The sequence below is a fragment of the Panthera tigris genome, chromosome C2, assembly GCF_018350195.1.
Source record: "Panthera tigris isolate Pti1 chromosome C2, P.tigris_Pti1_mat1.1, whole genome shotgun sequence".
NCBI lineage: Eukaryota > Metazoa > Chordata > Mammalia > Carnivora > Felidae > Panthera > Panthera tigris.
The window spans coordinates 123586684-123607791 of record NC_056668.1 but is presented as its reverse complement, the minus strand read 5'-3'; the positions used below and the strand labels follow the sequence as shown (position 1 = coordinate 123607791).

Sequence of the window (21108 nt, the reverse complement as noted above, 5' to 3'; positions counted from 1 at the left end):
AAACTTCAAAAAAGAGAGAAAGAGAGAACTACAGGCCAATATTGCTGATGAACAGATGCAAAAATTCTCCATAAAATATTAGCATCCTAATCCAACAATACATTTAAAAAAAAAGCACTCACCACAATTCAGTGGGATTTATTCCTGGGTTGTAAGCGTTGTTCAATATTTGCAAATCAACCAACATGATACATCACATTAATTGAAAGAAAGGATAAGAACCATATGATCATTTCAATAGATGCAGAAAAAGCGTATGACAGAGTACAATGTTCATTCATGATAAAAACCCTCAGCAAAATAGGTTTAGAGGGAACATAACTCAACATGTAAAAGCCCTATGTGAACAAAAACACAGCTAACATCATCCTAAATGGGGAAAAACTGAGAGCTTTTCCTCTATGAACAGGAATAAGACAAGAATATCCACTCTTACCACTTTTATTCAACATGGTACTGGAAGTCCTAGCCACAGCAATCAGATAACAAAAAGAAATAAAAAGCATCCAAACAACACAAGAAACAGGTGTAGGCAAGGATGTGGAGAAGAAGGAACCCTCTTGCACTGTTGGGGGGGTCAAACTGTGCAGCCACTCTGGAAAACAGTATGTATGGAGTTTCCTCAAAAAGTTAAAAACAGAACTACCCTATGGTCCAGTGATTGTACTACTAGGTATTTACCCAAAGAATACAAAAATACTAACAGAAAGAGATAAATGCATCTTGATGTTTATAGCATTGTCTATAATAGCCAAATTATAGAAACAGGCCAAGTGTCCATTGATCAATGGATAAAGAAGATGTGTATATGCACAATGGAATATTGAACAGCCATAAAAAAATGATGAAATCTTACCATTTGCAACGACATAGATGGAGCTAGAAAGTATTATGCTAATATTTTGTCTCTGAGAGAGAGACAAATACCATATGGTTCCAGTCATATGTCGAACTTAAGAAACAAAATAAGGGCGCCTGGCTGGCTCAGGTGGTGGATGGAGCATGTGACTTTTGATCTTGGGCTTGAAAGTTCAAACCCCATGTTTGGTAAAGAGATTACTTAAAAATTAAAAAAAAAATTTTTTTTTTTGATTAAAGAAAAAGAAAACAAATGAGCTAAGGAAAAAAACTATAGAGAACAAACTGATGGATAACAGAAGGAAGGTGGGTGGGAGGATGGGTGAAATTAGTGATGGGGATTAAGGAGTGCCCTTGTGATGAGCACTGAGTGTTGTATGGACGTGTTGAATCACTCTATTACATAATTGAAACTAATATTATACTGTATGTTAACTAACTGGAATGTAAATAAAAACTAAAAAAAAATTAAAGAATAAAAGAAAAAAGAAACCAAGGTTCTCTACCAACACCAGTCTCTTTGCCAGCTGTTCAGTACCTGAAAGTATCTCTGGTCAATTAGGGCCTGCTGCTGGTTGTCTTTGCTGGGTTCATCTTGTTTCTCTGGGTCCTCCACCTTTTTTTGACTGAGAAGATCCTTTAATCTAAAGGGGAGAAAATAAATCAAGATAACACAAAATGCTTTCCTAGACACCGGATTAAGAAAACAAACTGAGCCAATGATTCAGCTCCCCTCCAACAGCTTTATATCATTTTACATACACATGTGTGTGTGAATGCGTGTATATGCACGTATAAATTTTTTTAATTTAATTTTATGAGCCTAGACTACGAAGATGGAAATGGAGACCAGGCCGAAGAAGCGGAGGTTAAAACAGGCAAGGAGGGCAAGGGGGAAAGTGCAACTTGCCTCCATCCTAGAGTCTGTCTGATGCTGGGGGTCAAGGAGGGAGCCCTGGGTGCAGTCTCTCATTTTAAATTTTCTTAAGGGGCACCTGGGTGGCTCAGTCAGTTGAGCATCCGACTTCGGCTCAGGTCACGATCTTGCGGTGAGTTCGAGCCGTGTGATGGGCTCTGTGCTGACAGCTCAGAGCCTGGAGCCTGCTTGCAATTCTGTGTCTCCCTCTCTCTCTGCTCCTTCCCCACTCACACACTGTCTCTCCCTTCTTCAAAAATAAACATTAAGGGGCGCCTGGGTGGCTTGGTCGGTTAAGCATCCGACTTCGGCTCAGGTCATGATCTCACGGTCCATGAGTTCAAGCCCCGCGTCGGGCTCTGTGCTGACCGCTCAGAGCCTGGAGCCTGTTTCAGATTCTGTGTCTCCCTCTCTCTCTGCCCCTCCCGTGTTCATGCTCTGTCTCTCTCTGTCTCAAAAATAAATAAACATTTAAAAAAATAAAAATAAAAATAATAAACATTAAAAAAAATGGGGGGGGCGCCTGGGTGGCTCAGTTGGTTGAGCGACCAACTTTGGCTCAGGTCATGATCTCACGGTCTGTGCATTCAAGCCCCACATCATGCTCTGTGCTGAAAGCTCAGAGCCTGGAGCCTGCTTTGGAATCTGTGACTCCCTGTTTCTCTGCCTCTCTCCAGCTCATGCTATTTCTCTGTCTCTCAAAAAATAAATAAAGTTAAAAAAAATTAAAAAAAACAAATTTTCTTAAAACAGGGCTGACAGGGCAGTTGCCTATGTACTAGCAACGCTTTCCCCTTCCTGAAAGCTATAATACTACAGCTATTCTAGCTCCTTGTAACTAAGAAAACTCACGTAAATAATGTGATGCCCGTGTTACACTACTAATCATTCTCTTATTTCCCAATTGCATATGAGTTCATTGATGTTTTAGAAACCTATGCTGTAGGAGAGTAGGCTGTACTCAGAAATATGCTAGGATTGTTTTATTGTCTCCAAAGCACTGAGCAGGGCCTAAGGGCCACAAAACCCCTAAGAGCAGCTAAAAGATTCTTTACATACTTAGTGGACACTCATTCCATGTTGCTAGAAGCAAGAGCTGTGTTTCTTTGTGGAGTTTGGGAAACCCAGAAAACTGCCCCTCCAGCTTAAAATATGCTGTGCTGTCTCCTGCTTTCTAGAGCCATCTCCGTACAATAGGCTTCTATGTACAGATACTTTATAGCTTTTAACCATATCTGAAGCCTTTCTATGATCTCATGACGGCTCCCATTCTGGAGATGAGGGACCAGTTGAAAAGTGGAATGCCAATTTTGTTTTTATAACTCCTGCTTACTTAGTCACAAAGATACAAAATACATGTAGAGACCAATACAAACCTCTCAGAGCTGTATGTTCCCTAAGTCCTTTTCTCTACATTCCTAGGATTTTTTTATATGATTAAGATGAAAAGAGGGTAGGTTTCCTTCAATCTATCAACTCCAACGCTACAACTCTGAAGGTAGCTGTTTGTCTAGGGGTGAAGTCTAGCTCCAGGCCAAAATCCTATTTATTACCTTTCAGGCCCAAACCACTGACAATTACAAAGGCTTTGCCTGGAAAGCTCTGTGAGAGGAAGTTGCCCTCCCACATCAGACTTGGTGCACAGTCTCGGCACTGCAATCTCTGGAGGGAGTTGCTGTCAAGAACTCAGACCCCGGGACTCCACCCTTCCCTTGTGACCCCTTGGCCAGCCGTGCTCACCAGCATTTCTGCATTAGTGCCTCCATCCAGAAGCTCTTTAGTGGGGTGGCCCTGCCTGAGGTACTTTTCACTTCTCCTTGTGGGGAGGAGTCCTGACTAATATACTTTTCTCCACTCTGACTCAGTATTTTCCACTCCAAGGCCTTCCCCAGGCCCATGAAACAGCAGGAGTCTTTTGTGCAGGGCTCCTAGGCAGTGATACGTTTCCTCCCATCTGCACAGCATGTCATTCACTGACCCTTGCCTGGTACCTTTCCAACGAGAAGAACGGAACACTAAAAATAGAACATTTTTTGGCTGCTTATACTACTGCAGTAAGTGAATAAAGACTTGGTTGTGCATTTCAGTTTGGTTCACTGTCCTCTGATGACTTTGACATCCATCAGCTCAATACCAGGGTGATAGGATTCTGATTTTGTTTTCTCCTAGCAAAATATAAATACCACTGAAATTAAATGGAATTGGTGTAATACCTTTACTTATCTTGTACTGGCAGACCTATTTGATCACTTCCTAACAACCGAATTTTATAATCAACCTCTTTGTAATATTAACTCAAATAAGAAAAGTCCATGTGTTCCCATGTTAAATAGATTGATTTGCTATTAAAGATTGATTAGCTGAAAGGCAACTACAAATCTAAAGAAAAAAAAAATTGAATTCTCTCAGGTTCTAAAAGGGGAGAGAGACTTTCCCCTTCTTTTCTTTTAGCATTTTCTTTGGAAAACTTGTAGTTGTAAATCCCTTCTCTCTTTAAGAAGTACGTAAATCTTCTTAACATTTAAATAAGCCTCTTGCCAAGTTTACATCCTAGGAATGTCTTTCATTCTTGGGAGCCTTAGAACCAAATCTTAGACATCAGGGAGGAAGGTGCCTTGTCTCCCTGTGTCTGCCTAGGCTCCTGGCTCTAGGTTGTTAACTTTCTGCTTATTAAAAACATGGAAAGCTTTATTTTTCCTTAGGATAAAGACAATTCACATGTATGTAATGGACTGTATATGCATGGCTATATAATAGAGTGAGATTTCTGTCTTTGTAATTTTTTTGGCAGACTGCCTATAATGTACATCACAGTCTAGTTAGATGTTTATTCAGTAATAAAATTGTTCCTTTTTCTACATATGTGGAGAGAATTCACCAGGCTGAGAGGATATTTTATTTTTAATTATTTGCCCAACATTTGTAGTTCTGAAAAATATTCTTTGAAAAATTCTTTGAAAAATGAAAAAATATTCATTGAAAAAATATTCTACCCCTGCCACTGAAGAAAATGAAAACTGGAAAAGCTTTACCTTAAAAAAACATTTTCATCAGGTGTTTTGTTGGTTCCAATTAGGATGATGGCTAAGAGTCAGAATGATTGGGTACAAATCTAATTTCTTTTCAAGTTCTTCCATATACCACCCATGTGATAGGCAAGTTATCTAACATTCCTAATTCCCTGTTTTCACATCTAGATTCTACAGAAGTTCCAAATTAAAAAAATATATATTAACTTTTAAATTACAAATTTAAATTTCTAAAGCATAAATAATTTCTACAAAATCCAACAGAATATAGCAGGGATTGGTTCTAAATCATAATTTTAAAGGCTAATAATGAAAAGTCAGAGACTCCTGGGTGGTTCAGTCAAGCGTCTGACTCTTGATTTCGGCTCAGGTCATGACCTCACAGTTCATGAGACTGAGCCCCATGTTGGGCTCTGACAGCATGGAGTCTGCTTGAGATTCTCTCTCTCTGCCCCACTTGCATGCTCATGCTCTCTCTCTCTCAAAATAAATAAACATTAAAAAAATTTTTTTTAAATAGCGAAAGGTGAGTTTAAAGACGAGAGCTCAAATGAACAACAAAAATATATACACTCAATTCTCATTATTCATGATAGTTATATTCTATAATGTCACCACAAACACCACAAAGATTGAACCATTGCTCCTAGGGTTAATACAGAGTCAGATTCCTTCATGCATCTGGAAACATTTTCCTCAACTGATTAATATATAAGCTTATTTTATGTGTGTTAACGTTTAAAGATACCTTATTTACTATTGTTGATTCATTAACACTGAACTCATGGCTAACAGTGGTATAACTCACACCTAAGTGAAATTTACTTGGCACATTTATTTTCTCTGTAAGCCACATGACAGCCTTCTTCCCACTCAGAAGGGACACTAGACAGCACTTCAACACTATGCTTGGTGGCCCATCTTGGGGAAATCACCAACAAAAAGCACAAAAATCCAAAAAAAAAAAAAAAGTGGCACTAGAACAACACAAAGAATGCTTCTGTACAGCTATGAGAGCTGAAACAAGAGGAAAAACCATCACCTGTTCAACAGCTGCAAATGTGTGTTGGGCATGTCCATACATGATCATGAAAGTGCCACAACTATTCATGTGGGGATTAAAGATAAATTTTAGCAGGTTAGGCAAATTCACAAATATGGAATCTGAATAGTGAGAACTGACTACCTATCTCTATGTATACGTAAGTACATGACAGTGTGTTTATATCTTCACTAATATACTTGCCTTTAAGTGAGTAAAATTCCTTCGAAGGGGATCAGGATATGCCACTCCAAAATATGCCACTTTGACAGAGGACATGTTTTAAGCCAAAAGAATTTGAGACACGGCAGGTGCCGGAAGGACTCTCTGACCTCCTACTTCTCTCCTGAAGCAGATCATAAGAGCCTTATGTACTAGGTGCCCTCCCTATACCTAGAGGAAAGGACCATCTTCATCTCTGAAGACAGAGGGATTCCAAGAAAGAATCCAAGTTTTCCCCAGTGTACTTGGTTCATGCTCTTTTGTCCTATTATGTTTTCCACAATTTTCCACTTTATCAAACATTAGTTTAAAAAAAAAACGCTCAGCTTAAACTGTTTCTTCAGGCCTTCATTTCCTTATGAAGACTTTGATATATTCACTATAACATCTATTGACACCTTCTCCTCTTTTTACCTCCCTACATCCTCCTTTTCCAAGTTGCTTCTCAACCAGTTTCCCTATCTCACTGAGACACTAACAACTAGTTGTTGGCCCAAAACTATTCAAGCCTGTAACTGAGGAGTCTTGATTTTTTTCCCCCTCAGCTGCCTATATCCAATCCATCACCAAGTCTTGTTCTACCTCCAATATTCCAAACACTTCTCATTTCTGCCACTACTGCTCCCTGTGACCTTGTCACTACCACCTCTTGTCCAAACACACACAACAGCAACTCATACTATTTCACATTCAGTACTTACACTGTATCAAATTGGTTTTATTTTTTTTCATCATCCTTCTCCTTCCAGGTAATCTCCATGAGGGCAAAGACCCTTTCTATTTGACTTACCACTGCAATTCCAGTAACCAGAATACCAAGTACATAGTAGGAAGTACTAAAGGTACCCAAAATATTAAGCAATAGTAGGAAGGGAAAAACATTAATTGAACTATTGGCTGAAGGCTTTCCAAACCTTCCACTTCGCTTTTCTTTTTTTGTTTTCCTTCTGTACTATCTTTTTTTTTTTTATTGAGTTTTTTTTTTTTTTAACGTTTATTTATTTTTGAGACAGAGAGAGACACAGCATGAACGGGGGAGGGGCAGAGACAGAGGGAGACACAGAATCAGAAGCAGGCTCCAGGCTCTGAGCCATCAGCCCAGAGCCTGACGCGGGGCTCGAACTCACGGACCGCGAGATCGTGACCTGAGCTGAAGTCGGACGCTTAACCGACTGAGCCACCCAGGAGCCCCTCTTCTGTACTATCTTAATGTAACTAGTATGTCAATTCCTAGATGTCCAAAATATTTGCCTTTCTCTGTGGCATGTGTTGCCATAGGAAGGAAGAAACACAGCTGTCACTGAAAACGGAATCAACTTATGTTAATACAATTGATTTAATACATCTAATGCATATATTAACTCACATAGTTTTCAAAATATTTCCCCCCAATGCTCCCCACACTACCTCCTCAAGTTCCATTCCTTTGAATGAAAGAATACACCTAGATAATCTTCAGAAAACACTACTACTATTTGAGGGCCAACTTTTTCAAACTGCTCTGAGGCAGTTTGAAGCTCTGCTCTGCTTTTCAAAGTCAAGAAAAGTACCATTAAGTGATGGATGTGAATGGCTCACTGCATTCTTCCTACTACTTTTAAAGTATGATGAGTCTATGTATTATTCAGGCCATGACTGGCACCAACAAAAATCGGAGGCTTGTCATCTCTAATTTCAGTGATTCCCTTGCAATTCCTCTATGACTTTCAAAGACAATTTTCTGGTTAAAATCTTTGCCCTTGTTATATCAGGCAAATGCCTTTTTTTGTTCTTATTTAGCATAAGTATACAGTCAAATACAACACAGTAGCAACTGTTTTTAAACTGTGGAACCAGAAATATCCTTTTGAGAAAACACACCTTAGTAAGAAAATAACTTTTTTTTTTTTTAAAGTAGGTTCCATGCCCAACATGGGGCTTCAACTCACAACCCTGGGAACAAGAAACATGCTCTGACAACTGAGTCAGCCAGCCACCACTCAAAAATATCCTTCTCTGCCATTTTCCCCCATCAGTCTGGTAATTTCAAGCTTAGGCCACCATGAGGTAACCATGATGTAAACTTACAGGTAACAAAAATAATAAAATACAAAACCATAATGAATCTGTAACTTTAGTAAAATATAATTACCTGATGTTTTTCTTAAGGGCTTTCTCCAGTTTCTTCACCTGTTGTTTATAAAGTCTTAATTCATGCTGTGTGGGCCTGTAGAAAGTAAGTCACATTGAATGCATTTAATTTAATAAGTAAAACTACAAAGGTATTTAATAAGATACACCATGTTACTTGTCACAAATATGCTTATTAAAATTCTTAAAATATTGCACCGAATTTCTTCTGTGTATTCTCTGTTCAAAACTTTTTACCCCTTTTTTTATTGCTGTTAATTATTTGTTCTTATAGTGAAATATTTCAAATGTACAGACAAAAAGAATAGTAAAACAAATAATGGCATACCCACTATTTGGCTTTACCAAAGTTAAATATTAACAGATTTGATTCAAATCCTCTTTTAACTAAAACATTATACATATATTTAAGGTTCCATGTGTGGCCTTTGTGAGGTAACCACTACCCCAAATCCACTGTTCATTATTTCCATGCATGGTTTAAAATTTTTACTGCACAAATTTATATATTATTATGTGGTAGGTTTTTTAAACTTTACCTAAATGGTTTCAACTGTAGGTATCAGTTCCCTCTCCATTTAAGTATAATCTTTATGAGAACAAGTTATTTATTTTGGTCATGACACCAGAGCTTAGGACAGTGTCTAACTTACAAGAAGTATTCAACAAACTCTTGTTAAATGAAAAAAATCCTGACAATGTTCATTTCTTATTATTCACAGTCAACACGCAGAGCATCATCCTCTTGTGGTAACAAGCTACGTAGAAATAGGTCTTGTACGCCATTTACATTTTTTAGTTCTCTTCTTTTACAACACAGGGATGAAATGAGATCATAAGACATTCCAAAGTAATTTGGGAATGGGAAACTCGTTTATATCAATCTGAATCTACTCTGTGTTCCTACCCACTTTTATCTTCTTCAGTGTGGGCTCCTATATTCTCACTTCCTTTGCCTACCTATGTGTTCTCGTTCCTTCTGCCATATGAGATATAACTAAAATGAGTGAAAACATGGTTTCCAGGATTAGTTTTAAAGTAAAGGAGCTACAAAGATACATTTAACACCCCAAATTCCAGGATGTATTTACTTTCCAAAAGTTAAGTAAAAATGATTTAAGTTTCTCTCACCTGGTTTCCAAATCTTTTTGGAGATTCAGCTTTTCACTTAGAAGCGCATCAATCTTGGATTTTGATTCCTTGAGTTGATTCTGTAATGACTTCAACACATTTCATAGAAAAAATAGTTAACTTTCCAGATTATTTTACTTCATAAAAAAGTACTTATTACTCATGTAGTCCCCATACCATTAGAAGGCCTTTATAAGTCAGTGAGGCATCGAAACTTCTGTAGTCTTTCTCTTCTTCTGACAGACTTTCATCTTCCTTATATACCCTGTGAAAAGACAGATCGTGTGTACTTCTTATGAAAAATCTATCTTCAATAGAAAAAATATAGCTAACAAAAATCAGTAAAGGCTTGATAACCTAAATATCAATTAAAATTTAAGCCAAATTTCTTACTTGTTCTCAGAGAGAAATTAGAACACACTACCCAGTATTATAGTACATATCTGTTCACTATCACCTTAATTAGAATGTAAAATCCATGTGGACCAGAACTTTGTTTAGTTCACCATTGTATCTCACTGCCTAGAAGAATATGGGGCATAAGAGGTGGTGGAAAAAACACTTTTTGAATGAATAAAAAAACAAAGCATACTGTTTTTTCTTCTACTACTTTTAGGTCACCAAAAAACCTATACAAAAAAAAAAATGCAAATGCAGAGTGGACATGGCAACAGATTTATCAGTCGCAATTCAAGTCTTGATACCATTAACCCAGTGCTATTTGAGTACACCAATCTCACAATCTGTCTTCTGTCAGAGAAGTATCTGTGACATCTACCTCACAGGACTGGTGTTAAAAGTAAAATAAAAAATATGAAAGCACTCATTTCCAGGAAATAATAAGTGAACCTCTAAGTCCCTTGCTTCCATTATCCAAGACCATTTTTAAAAATTTCTATCTAATTGGGAATGCAAGCTGGTGCAGTCACTCTGGAAAACAATGTGGAGGTTCCTCAAAAAACTAAAAATAGAACTACCCTATGACCCAACAACTGCACTACTAGGCATTTATCCAAGGGATACAGGTGTGCTGTTTTGAAGGGACACATGCACCCCCATGTTTATAGCAGCACTATCAACACCAGCCAAAGTATGGAAAGAGCCCAAATGTCCATCGATGGATGACTGGATAAAGAAGATGTGGTATATATATGCAATGGAGTATTACTCGGCAATCAAAAAGAATGAAATCTTGCCATTTGCAACTACGTGGATGGAACTGGAGGGGATTATGCTAAGTGAAATTAGTCAGAGAAAGACAAAAATCATATGACTTCACTCACATGAGGACTTTAAGAGACAAAACAGATGAACATAAGGGAAGGGAAACAAAAATAATATAAAAACAGGGAGGGGGACAAAGCATAACAGACTCATAAATGTGGAGAACAAACAGAGGGTTACTGGACAGCATGTGGCAGGGAGGATGTGCTAAATGGGTAAAGGGCATTAAGGAATCTACTCCTGAAATCATTGTTGCACTATACGCTAACTAATTTGGATGTAAATTTAAAAAAAGGTTGGGGGGAGGCACGCCTGGGTGGCTCAGTCGGTTAAGCATCCGACTTCGGCTCAGGTCACGATCTCACGGTCCGTGAGTTCGAGCCCCGCATCGGGCTCTGTGCTGACAGCTCAGAGCCTGGAGCCTGTTTCAGATTCTGTGTCTCCCTCTCTCTCTGATGCTCCCCCATTCATACTCTGTGTCTGCCTCAAAAATAAACGTTAAAAAAAAAAGTGAAAACAACCCAAATGCCCATCACCTGATGATGGATAAATAAAATACAATGCATCCATGCAATGAAGTATTATTCAGCAATAAGGAATGAAATAACTGATACATGCTACAACATGATAAATCTTTAAATCATTTTGTTAAATGAAGGAAGTCAGTCATAAAAGACCACATATTGTATGTTCCATTTACATGTAATGTTCAGAATATGAAAATCTATAGAGACAAAAAGTAGATTAGCAGTTATCAAGGGCTGGGGGCTTTGGGAAAAATTGGGAGTGACTGCTAGTGGTCAGAAGGTTTCTTCTGGAGTTAATAAAATGCTCTAAAATTTAGATTGTGATCAGGGTTGACAAATGTGAATATAGTAGGATATGTACTGTGAATACTAAGATGCTGTACTGTGAAAATATGAAAAGCTTTTGAATTTTACAATTTAAATGAGTAAATTTTATGGTGTATGATAACGGTGTATATCTCAATAAAATTTTAAATAAAAAAATAAAATAAAATTTCTATCTAATGAGAAAGATGGAATTAAACAAGGGGGCTTCTCCTAACTACTAATTCACTATAGAACCATTTTCCCTGGGGTAGTTTTTCAAATGTCTCTGACATCCCAAGAGAAAATCTGAGCCTAGTATATTTTATTCCTATGCTACCTTCCTTGGCTCTTTAATTGTAACCACCAAGTTAGGGAAATACTAACAAATAACTAGCAATTTAGGTCATGTAATCTATACTGAATTACTAACACTGGGCAAGAAAAGTAAAGTTACATAGCTAAACACCTATCATTTTAAAATGTACTTTTCCTCTTTTTCAGAGATTATAGTGTATTTACAGTTTTCTAAGACTTCCAACTGGTTAACTTTTTTTTTTTTTTAATGTTTATTTTTGAGACAGAGAGAGACAGAGCATGAACAGGGGAGGGTTAGAGAGAGAGGGAGACACAGAATCTGCAGCAGGCTCCAGGCTCCGAGCTGTCAGCACAGAGCCCCATGCGGGGCTCGAACTCACGGACAGTGAGATCATGACCTGAGCCGAAGTCAGATGCTTAACCGACTGAGCCACCCATGCACCCCCCAGCTGGTTAACTCTTACATTTACATTTCTGCTGCCTTGATCGTCGCTTCAAGTTTGCTCGTGTATGGAGACAGAAAGTAACAGTCCACAGTATTCAGAAACCCCCTTCAAAGTCCCTCTGGAAGTCTTTGGACACCTGTGCCCTGAACTAGAGCCCCCAAACAACGTGTCATAGGTGTACTGTGCAGAAGGGGTATAGATGTGGTGAGATATTCATCCCCTTCAGGCCTCAGGACAACCGGGTAAGGCTTGGGGTGGTCAGAGTTCTTGAGCCAGGCGCTTCTGGCTGTAGCTCTGGGTGTACCCCAGTGTGGTATCCCAACAGCAACTGCTGTCTCTCATAATGAGAAAAACTCTGAGCAACACCGCCCTTAATACATAGGTGTTAAGCAGGGGCTTCTGCCTCTGCAAGAGGCCCTGCCCCACCTGTCTTCTCCCCTTGGTCTTACTCCCCTAGCTCTATAGGTACCCACCTCCTTCTCCTGTGCTTCCTGTTTAGCCCATGTAGGCCTCCAAATTGTAGTCTCTCTTCCCTCTTTTTCTCCCCTCTGTTCTTTCATCTTCTTTTCTTCAGTAATAATATACTTGTCAAATATACCCTTCTTTTACAATACTCCTGCTCCTTCAGGTGATAATAATACCCTATTTATAGATACCAAATCCACCTTGAAGTTGCTACAACCTCACTAGCAAGTGAGTATTCACTCTAAGAAAGACTGTTGTTTGTTTTTTAATTTTAGAGAGAGAGAGTCTGAGTGGGGGAGAGAGGCAGAGGAAAAGAGTCTTTTTTTTTTTGAGAGAGAGAGAGATAGGGTATAAGTGAGAGACATACAGGGAGACGGAAGATGGAAGTAAGAGGGGGAGGGGGTAGAGAGAAAGAGACAAACGGGGAGAGGGAGAGAGAGAGAGAAGCAGGGCTCACCCAGGGCTGGTGTTCACCTGAAGCAGGGCTTGAACTCAACAACTGTGAGATCATGACCTGAGCTGAACTCAGATGCTTAATAACTCAGCCATCCAGGCACTCAGAAAGGAGACTATTGGAATTTATGAAGTCAATGAACCCTGAAAAACCCTCTTCTCTGGAGACTCATCACTGCCAAGTTTAAATGACTTCTAATTTTTTCATCTGTAAGAAGATTGTTTATAATGTAGTTCCTATTTTCTTCCTTTCTCCTTCTCCCTTAATGAGAGACATTCAATCCAAATATCTGGCCTGAGCAACGTTTGTATAGGCCAAACTATCTCACTTCAGCTAGGCCTGTGATGACAGGATTGCTAAGTGAAAAAGTAATTCCTTTCCCCCAAGCTTCTCATTCCTCAACCCTGCATTTTTACTGAAAATTCATGACAACCAAATTCAACACTCCTCCCCACAATGGCCTCAATCCTTTTATCATTTTTAGTCAGACAACCCCAGTTTGCACAACTTCAGAGGCAACTTCTTATACCATATGCCACGTGGCAGATTTCAAATGATAGCTATGCTAAATCTTCTCTACTCTTAGTAAAGATCCCAAACTCTATCATCTATCCAGTCAGCAGTCAGCAAATGGCTGCCTGTGGGGTACATGCAGGCTGTGGATTTTCGAATTAAAGGTTTACATAACATAGCTATGCCAATTCATTTGCATATAATTTGCAGCTGGCTTTGGGCTACAACAGCAGAGTTGAATAGCTGTGAAACACTATACAGCCCAAAATGCCTATATTATTTACTGTCTGGCACGTTACAGAAAAGTTTGCAAATGCCTGAATCTAGATTATAATTTACTAAAGACAGGGGCGCCCGGGTGGCTCAGTCGTTTAAGCGTCCGACTTTGGCTCAGGTCACGATCTCACAGTTGGTGAGTTTGAGCCCCGCGTCGCGCTCTGTGCTGACAGCTCAGAGCCTGGAGCCTGCTTCAGATTCTGTGTCTCCCTCTCTCTCTGCCCCATCCCCACTCATGCTCTGTCTCTGTCTTAAAAAATAATAAAAATTTAAAAAAATTTAAAAAAAGAATTTACTAAAGATATAGCTCAAGGGTTGGAAGTGATATTCCGTTTGGACAATATTTTGTTTTTATTTGGACAGTGTTTTATTTGGACAATGTTTTTTAATTTTTTTAATTTTTTATGAGTGGTTGATACATAATGTGTCACAATGATAGTGATTCAACTTCCATGTTCTCTATCCTCACAAGTGTACCTACCATCCGTCACCATAGCTTTTTACAGTACCACTGACTACATTTCCTATGCTTTCCCTATTTTTCACATGACTTATTCATTCCACTACTGGAAGCGTTTATCTCCCACTCCCCCTTTACCCATTCTGGCCACCCGTCCACTCCCCTTCCCTCTGGCAACCATCAGTTTGTTCTCTGTGGACATATATTTTAAAATCATTGAGTTAATTGTGTATATAAAAAATCTTATTTATGGGGCTCCTGAGTGGCTCAGTCGGTCAAGCATCCAACTTTGGCTCAGGTCATGATCTTATGGTCCATGGATTCGAGCCCTGTACCAGGCTCTGTATTGACAGTTCAGAGCCTAGAGCCTGGAGCCTGTTTCGGATTCTGTGTCTCCCTCTCTCTCTGCCCCTTCCCCACTCACTCTCTCTCTCAGGAACGCAAAAATAAACATTAAAAAATTTTAATAAAATCTTATTTATAAATATAACCTTGTAATTTTTCTCAAAACACTCCTAGGCAAATCTAGCCACACTGAGCTCACATTCTTAAAAGGTATCAAATGGCTAGAGTATGTAGTAATGGCCCCCTTTAGAAAGATGGTACATAGCTGTCCAATTTGCCACAGTCCTCACCTAACCTGCTTCCCTCAATTTCATTATTTTCTTGATTGTGTAAGCTTAAGTTTGCAACCTCTCAAGCCATTAAAATCTTCACCTTCCTTCCCTTTACTCTTACATACTATAACTGTACATTTTAGTGTCAAGTTGGCTAGGCCTTGGTGCCCAGCTGTTTAGTCCAACACCAGTCTAGATAATGCTGTGAGGTATTTCTAGATGTGATGAACATTTAAATCAACAGACTTTAAGTAAAGGAGAACCGTTGATAATGTGGGAGGGCCTCATGCAATTAAATGCCTTAAGAACAAAGACTGAGACCCACAAGAAGGAACTCTTTCCTGAATCTGCAGCCTGCAGGCCTGCCTCAAAAGCACATGAACCAATTCCTTTATTTATTATTTTTAAATTTAATTCCAAGTTAGTATACTGTAATAATGATTTCAGGAATAGAATTTAGTGATTCACCACTTACATATAGTATCTAGTGCTCATCCTAACAAGTGCCCTCCTTAACACCCATCACCCATGTAGCCCATTCCCCACCCAACACCTTACCAGCAACCCTCAGTTTGTTCTTTGTATTTTAGAGTCTCTTATGGTTTGTCTCTCTCTCCATTTTTATCTTATTTTTGAATCCCTTCCTCTATGTTCATCTGTTTCTTAAATTCCACATATAAGTGAAATCATATGATATTTGTCTTTCTCTGAGTGACTTATTTTTGCCCAGCATAATACATTCTAGTTCCATCCACATTGTTGCAAATGGCAAGATTTCATTCTTTTTCATCACCGAGTAATACTCCAAAGAGAGAGAGAGAAGGTGTGTGTGTGTGTGTGTGTGTGTGTGTACACAATACATCTTTATCCATTCATCAGTTGATGGACATCTGGGCTCTTTCCATATTTTGGCTATTGTCGATAATGCTGCTATAAACATTGGGTGCACATGCCCCTTTGAATAGACAGTTTTGTATCCTTTGGATAAATACCTAGTAGTCCAATTGCTGGGTTGTAGGGTAGTTCTTTTTAATTTTTTGAGGAACCTCCATACTGTTTTCCAGAATGGCACTCCCACCAGCAGTGCAAAAAGGTTCTTCTTTCTCCACATCTTTGTCAACATCTGCCGTTGCCTGAGTTGTTAATTTTACCCATTCTGATAAGTGTGAGGTGGTATCTCATTGTGGTTTTGATTTTTATTTCCCTGATGATGAGTTATATTGAGCCCCTTTTCATGTGTCTCATAGCCATTTGGATGTCTTCTTTGGAAAAGTATCTATTTCTTCACTGGATTATTTGGTTTTTGGGTGTTGAGTTTGGTAGATTTCTATAGATTTTTGATACTAACCCTTTATCCAATATGTCATTTGCAAATATCTTCTCCCATTCCATTGGTTACCTTTTAGTTTTGCTGATGGTTTCCTTTGCTGTGCAGAAGGTTTTTATCTTGAAGAGATGCCAATATTTCACTTTTGCTTTTGTTTCCCTTGCCTCTGGAGACATGTCAAGTAAGAAGTTGTTGCAGCCGAGGTCAAAGTGGTTGTTGCCTGCCTGTTTTCTCTGTTTTCTCTAAAATTTTGATGGCTTCCTGTCTTACAGTTAGGTCTTTCATCCATTTTAAGTTTATTTTTGTGTATGGTGTAAGCGGTCCAGGTTCATTCTATGTCGCTGTCCAGCCTTCCCAACACATTTGCTAAAGAGAGTCTTTTTTCTATTGCATGTATTTTTTTTAATGTTTATTTATTTTTGAGAGAGAGACAGAGTGTGAGCAGGGAAGGGTCAGAGAGAGAGGGAGTCACAGAATCTGAAGCAGGCTCCAGGCTCTGAGCTGTCTGCACAGAGCCCAACATGGGGCTCAAACCATTAACTGTGAGATCATGACCTGAGCCAAAGTCAGACACTTAACCAAGTGAGTCACCCAGGTGCCCCTCTATTGGATTTTCTTTTCTGCTTTATTAAAAATTAGTTGGCCATATGTTTGTGGGTCCATTCTCGAGTTCTTTACTCTGTTCTATTGATCTATGTGTCTGCTTTTGTACCAGTACCATACTGTCTTGATGATTACAGGTTTGTAATACAGCTTGAAGTCTGGAATTGTGATGTCTTCAGCTTTGGTTTTCTTCATCAACATTACTTTGGCTATTCAGGGTCTTTTGTGGTTCCACACAAATTTTAGGATTGTTTATTCCAGCTCTGTGAAGAATGTTGGCGCTATTTTGATAGAGACTGCACTGAATGTGTAGATTGCTTTGGGTAGTCTCGACATTATAATATTTGTTCTTCCTATCCAGGAGAATAGAAGGTTTCATTTCTCTGTGTCTTCTTCAGTAGCTTTCATAAGCTTTCTATAGTATTCAGTATATAGATTTTTCACCTCTTTGGTTAGGTTTATTCCTAGGCATTTTATGGTTTTGGCGCAACTGTAAATGGGATCAGTTCCTTGATTTCTCTTTCTGCTGCTTCATTATTGGTGTATAGAAATGCAACCACTTTCTGTACATTGATTTTATATCCTGAAACTTTGCTGAATTCATGGATCAGTTCTAGCAGTTTTTTTGCGGAGCCTTTGGGTTTTCCACATAGTGTATCATGTGGTCTGTGAAGAGTGAAAGTTTGATGTCCTCCTTGCTGATTTGGATGCCTTTTCTTTTGTCTGATTGGTGAGGCTAGTACTTCCAACATTATGTTAAATAACAGTGGTGAGAGGGGACATACCTGTCGTGTTCCTGACCTTAGGGGGAAAGCTCTAAGGTTTTCCCCACTGAGGATGATATTACCTGTGGGTCTTTCATATAGGGTTCATGATCCAAGATGGGTCACATGAACCAATTCCTTTAAAATAAATCTTTCTATTTACATCAATATATATCCTATTGGTTCTATTTCTCTTGAGAACCCTGAATAAACCTGAAAAACCCAGTTTTTCTGTATTAAAGGAAAAGTATCTTCCTTCTTTCCAAGGCAAATGATGCCTTCACATTCATTTTTTAGGTTACTTGGGGCTGTATGTGAAAGACTACTCTCTATAGGTTACTACAAATCCCTTGAACTCCAGCCAAATTGGCTTAATCACAGTGACATAAAAAAAAAAAAAAAAAAAAAAAAAAAAAACAAGAAAAAAAGCCTACACTCTTATACCTATGCAATTTTGCCCATAGCATCCAAGCAGTCTAAAAATGACTACCTTTTTTGCCTTTCTGCTTTCCCAAATTTTACTTTTCCTTTAAGCTCAAACACAGCCCTCATCTGCTTTGTAAAGACTTCCCTAGTCACTCTATCCAAAACTATATTGTTCTTGTTTTAAATTCCTATATTACTGTCTGTTTTATTTTAGTGATAACTCTATTATTATATGTATTAGTGTTTTTTAATCTCTTATTATTTTTAATTATTAATGTGTTTACATTTTATCTCCCTTACTAGATTGTAAAATCTTACAAGGTAAGAACCATATCCAAATCATCCCATCTCTGTAGAATCTAACACCATCTAAAAGACACACTCTCACTTGGAAATAAGGAAGTCTCTTATTTCCTGATATAATGCTACTTTCTGAAAAGAATGAAACTAGGAATTGCTCTATCATTAGTTGTTCTTGTCTTTCCTTCCTTCTTTTTTCTCTCCATCCTGTCCCCCCGCTTTTATTTTTTTACACTGCCCAAGGTGCTAGAAGGAATCAACAACCAGCACAGCTCTGCTATTGGTCCTGAAGTGTTTCTGGAGTCATTATTCTCGGGGCAAGAATATAAGAATGGAGTAGACAATTTATCTGCATGTTTTTTAAAGTATATCAAGTACCTAAAACAATATGACACAAGGTAGGTGCTCAAATATTTGTTAAAAGAATTATTCCATCTATGAACAATGAAACAAGGGCCTTAGATACCCCTCAGTTATTTTACGTTAGTCAAAGACCATTATCTTTATCTTTACCCTTATTTTTTAAATCAGAGGTTTTAAGTGTGTTTTACTCTACATGTTTGATTTTTCACTATGACATTTTACCTTTATCTCCTTTAAGTCTGTATACTAATTAGTTTGGACTTTGTTAGGCAGCTAGTCAAATCTTATGTACCCTGTGGATACACTCAGTAACTGTCCAGTGGCTAGATGACATAGAACAAATTATAATACTTCAACAAACTAAATACTGTTTCTTCTGTAACCAATATTTTGGTGACTGTTAAATACACATATCTTAAAATAAATGCAATAAATTTTAACATAAAAAGTCAAATGTAGTCTTCAAGATCTTTATAAAAAAAGGAAATCATGGTTATATTAGGAAGATTTCCAAAATATATTTAAAATTTCATGAGATTATAAAAAATTTTGGTGTGATTCAGGACTAGGTAATAACTTTAAACACTGTAATACGGGGCACCTGGGTGGTTCAGTTGGTTGAGAGTCCAACTCTGACTCAGGTCATGCTCCCATGGTTCATTGGTTTGAGCCCCACGTTGGGCTCTGTGCTGACAGCTCAGAGCCCGGAGCCTGTTTCAGATTCTGTGTTTCCCTCTTTCTTTGTCCCTCCCATTTGCGCTTTGTCTCTCTCTCTCTCTCTCTCCAAAATAAATAAACATTAAAAAAAATTTTTTAATAAAAAAACTGTAATACATGATTAGTCTTACCTTTGTTTATGAAGTTTTCTAATTTTAGATTCATAATAATCAATTAGGCAAAGCAACCTAGAAAACAGAAGATAGACTTAATTTTCAAAATTTGGTATTGGAGCATTTACTACTATTGTCTCTACATAACTTCAGATTACAATGATAAATGTACCAGCAAGTTTAAAAATTTGATTTTTTTTTACCTGAAGCATTATACTAAGCCATATATTTTATATTAATTTCAAAGTATAGGTTTTAAAATAACCACAAACTTCATATCTCGACATATTAAATGAATATTTTCCTTGTCCCAGCAGTTCTACCTTTAGCAATTGCTCCCACAGAAATATTTGCTTAAGCTTGGAACTCAAAATGAACAAAGCTATCCAATGCACCATTATTTACAAGAGTAAGAACCCAGAAATAATCTAACTGTTCTTCAATAAGGAAAAGTTAAATAATGACACATCTGCTCTATAGAAAACAATGAAGCACAGAAGAAATGATGTAAATTTCTATGTCCTAATAAAAATTGATAAGGAACAAAAGTAACGCTGCATAGCAAAATGTAGAGTATTACTCTATTTGTTTTAAAAAGAAATAATTTTAAGTGACGTTGTCTTTATCTTGAATAAGAACTCTGTGGGTTGTTTTTTTTTTTTTTTTTTTTTTTTTTTTTGAGAGTACATATGGGGGAAGGGCACTGGGAGAGGGAGAGAGAGAATCCCAAGCAGGCACAGCGTGGAACCTGATTCAGGGATTGATCTCATGACCTGAGCTGAAATTAAGAGTCAGTTGCTTAACCAACTGAGCTACCCAGGTGCCCAACTCTATGGGTTCTTAAGTGGGGGATAATACCATAACCTAGGGGATGGTTCTAGTTGTCACACTAACTAGTTGGGGAGAGGGAAGGATCTTAAAAGTTCATCAATGAACTCACAGCCCCATCCCCTGCAAAATGCCAATGGCACTCCTGTTGTTAAACTCTAGGAAGGACACAAACTAAAGTATTACAAGTGATTATCTCTGGAATGTGGGAATTAGGAGGGGTAAGCAGATACATAATATTTTACTTTACACACTTTTATATGGTTTGAATTTTTATAAACGTGCTGCATTTGTAATTTTTAAAAACCCTTAAAAAAATAACACTGTTTTCACATTATTCTTTTTAATTTTTTTTTTTTAACGTTTATTTATTTTTGAGACAGAGAGAGACAGAGCATGAACGGGGGAGGGTCAGAGAGAGGGAGACACAGAATCTGAAACAGGCTCCAGGCTCTGAGCTGTCAGCACAGAGCCCGACGTGGGGCTTGAACTCACAGACCTGATCATGACCTGAGCCGAAGTCAGTCGCTTAACTGACTGAGCCACCCAGGAGGCCCACATTATTCTTTTTAAAGCAAGAATTCATACTTTTTTTTCCATCTGAAGAAAATTACTCATCTCTTTTTTTCAGAGCTTATTCAACCAATTGTGCTCTTACTATACAACTTTCTGGGTTATTCTTTCTCTTCAATCTTTCTCCGTCTCAACACATACCAGCTTTCCTATTACCCTGCAA

At 38.1% G+C, this 21108-nt stretch overlaps 1 protein-coding gene across 5 annotated transcripts in view; it reads right to left on the bottom strand.

Annotated features, from left to right (window-relative positions):
• The window catches only part of CEP70 (centrosomal protein 70), a 69848-nt gene that overhangs the window by 15809 nt on the left and 32931 nt on the right, over positions 1 to 21108 (bottom strand). For all 5 annotated transcript variants that reach the window (XM_042956322.1, XM_042956319.1, XM_042956317.1 and 2 more), the window contains 5 exons: positions 19563 to 19619; positions 9506 to 9593; positions 9329 to 9417; positions 8199 to 8273; positions 1397 to 1502 (listed from right to left, as the gene is read on the bottom strand). In XM_042956322.1, the coding sequence (XP_042812256.1) occupies positions 1397 to 1502; positions 8199 to 8273; positions 9329 to 9417; positions 9506 to 9593; positions 19563 to 19619 (415 nt within the window). The remainder of the gene's footprint in view (positions 1 to 1396; positions 1503 to 8198; positions 8274 to 9328; positions 9418 to 9505; positions 9594 to 19562; positions 19620 to 21108) is intronic.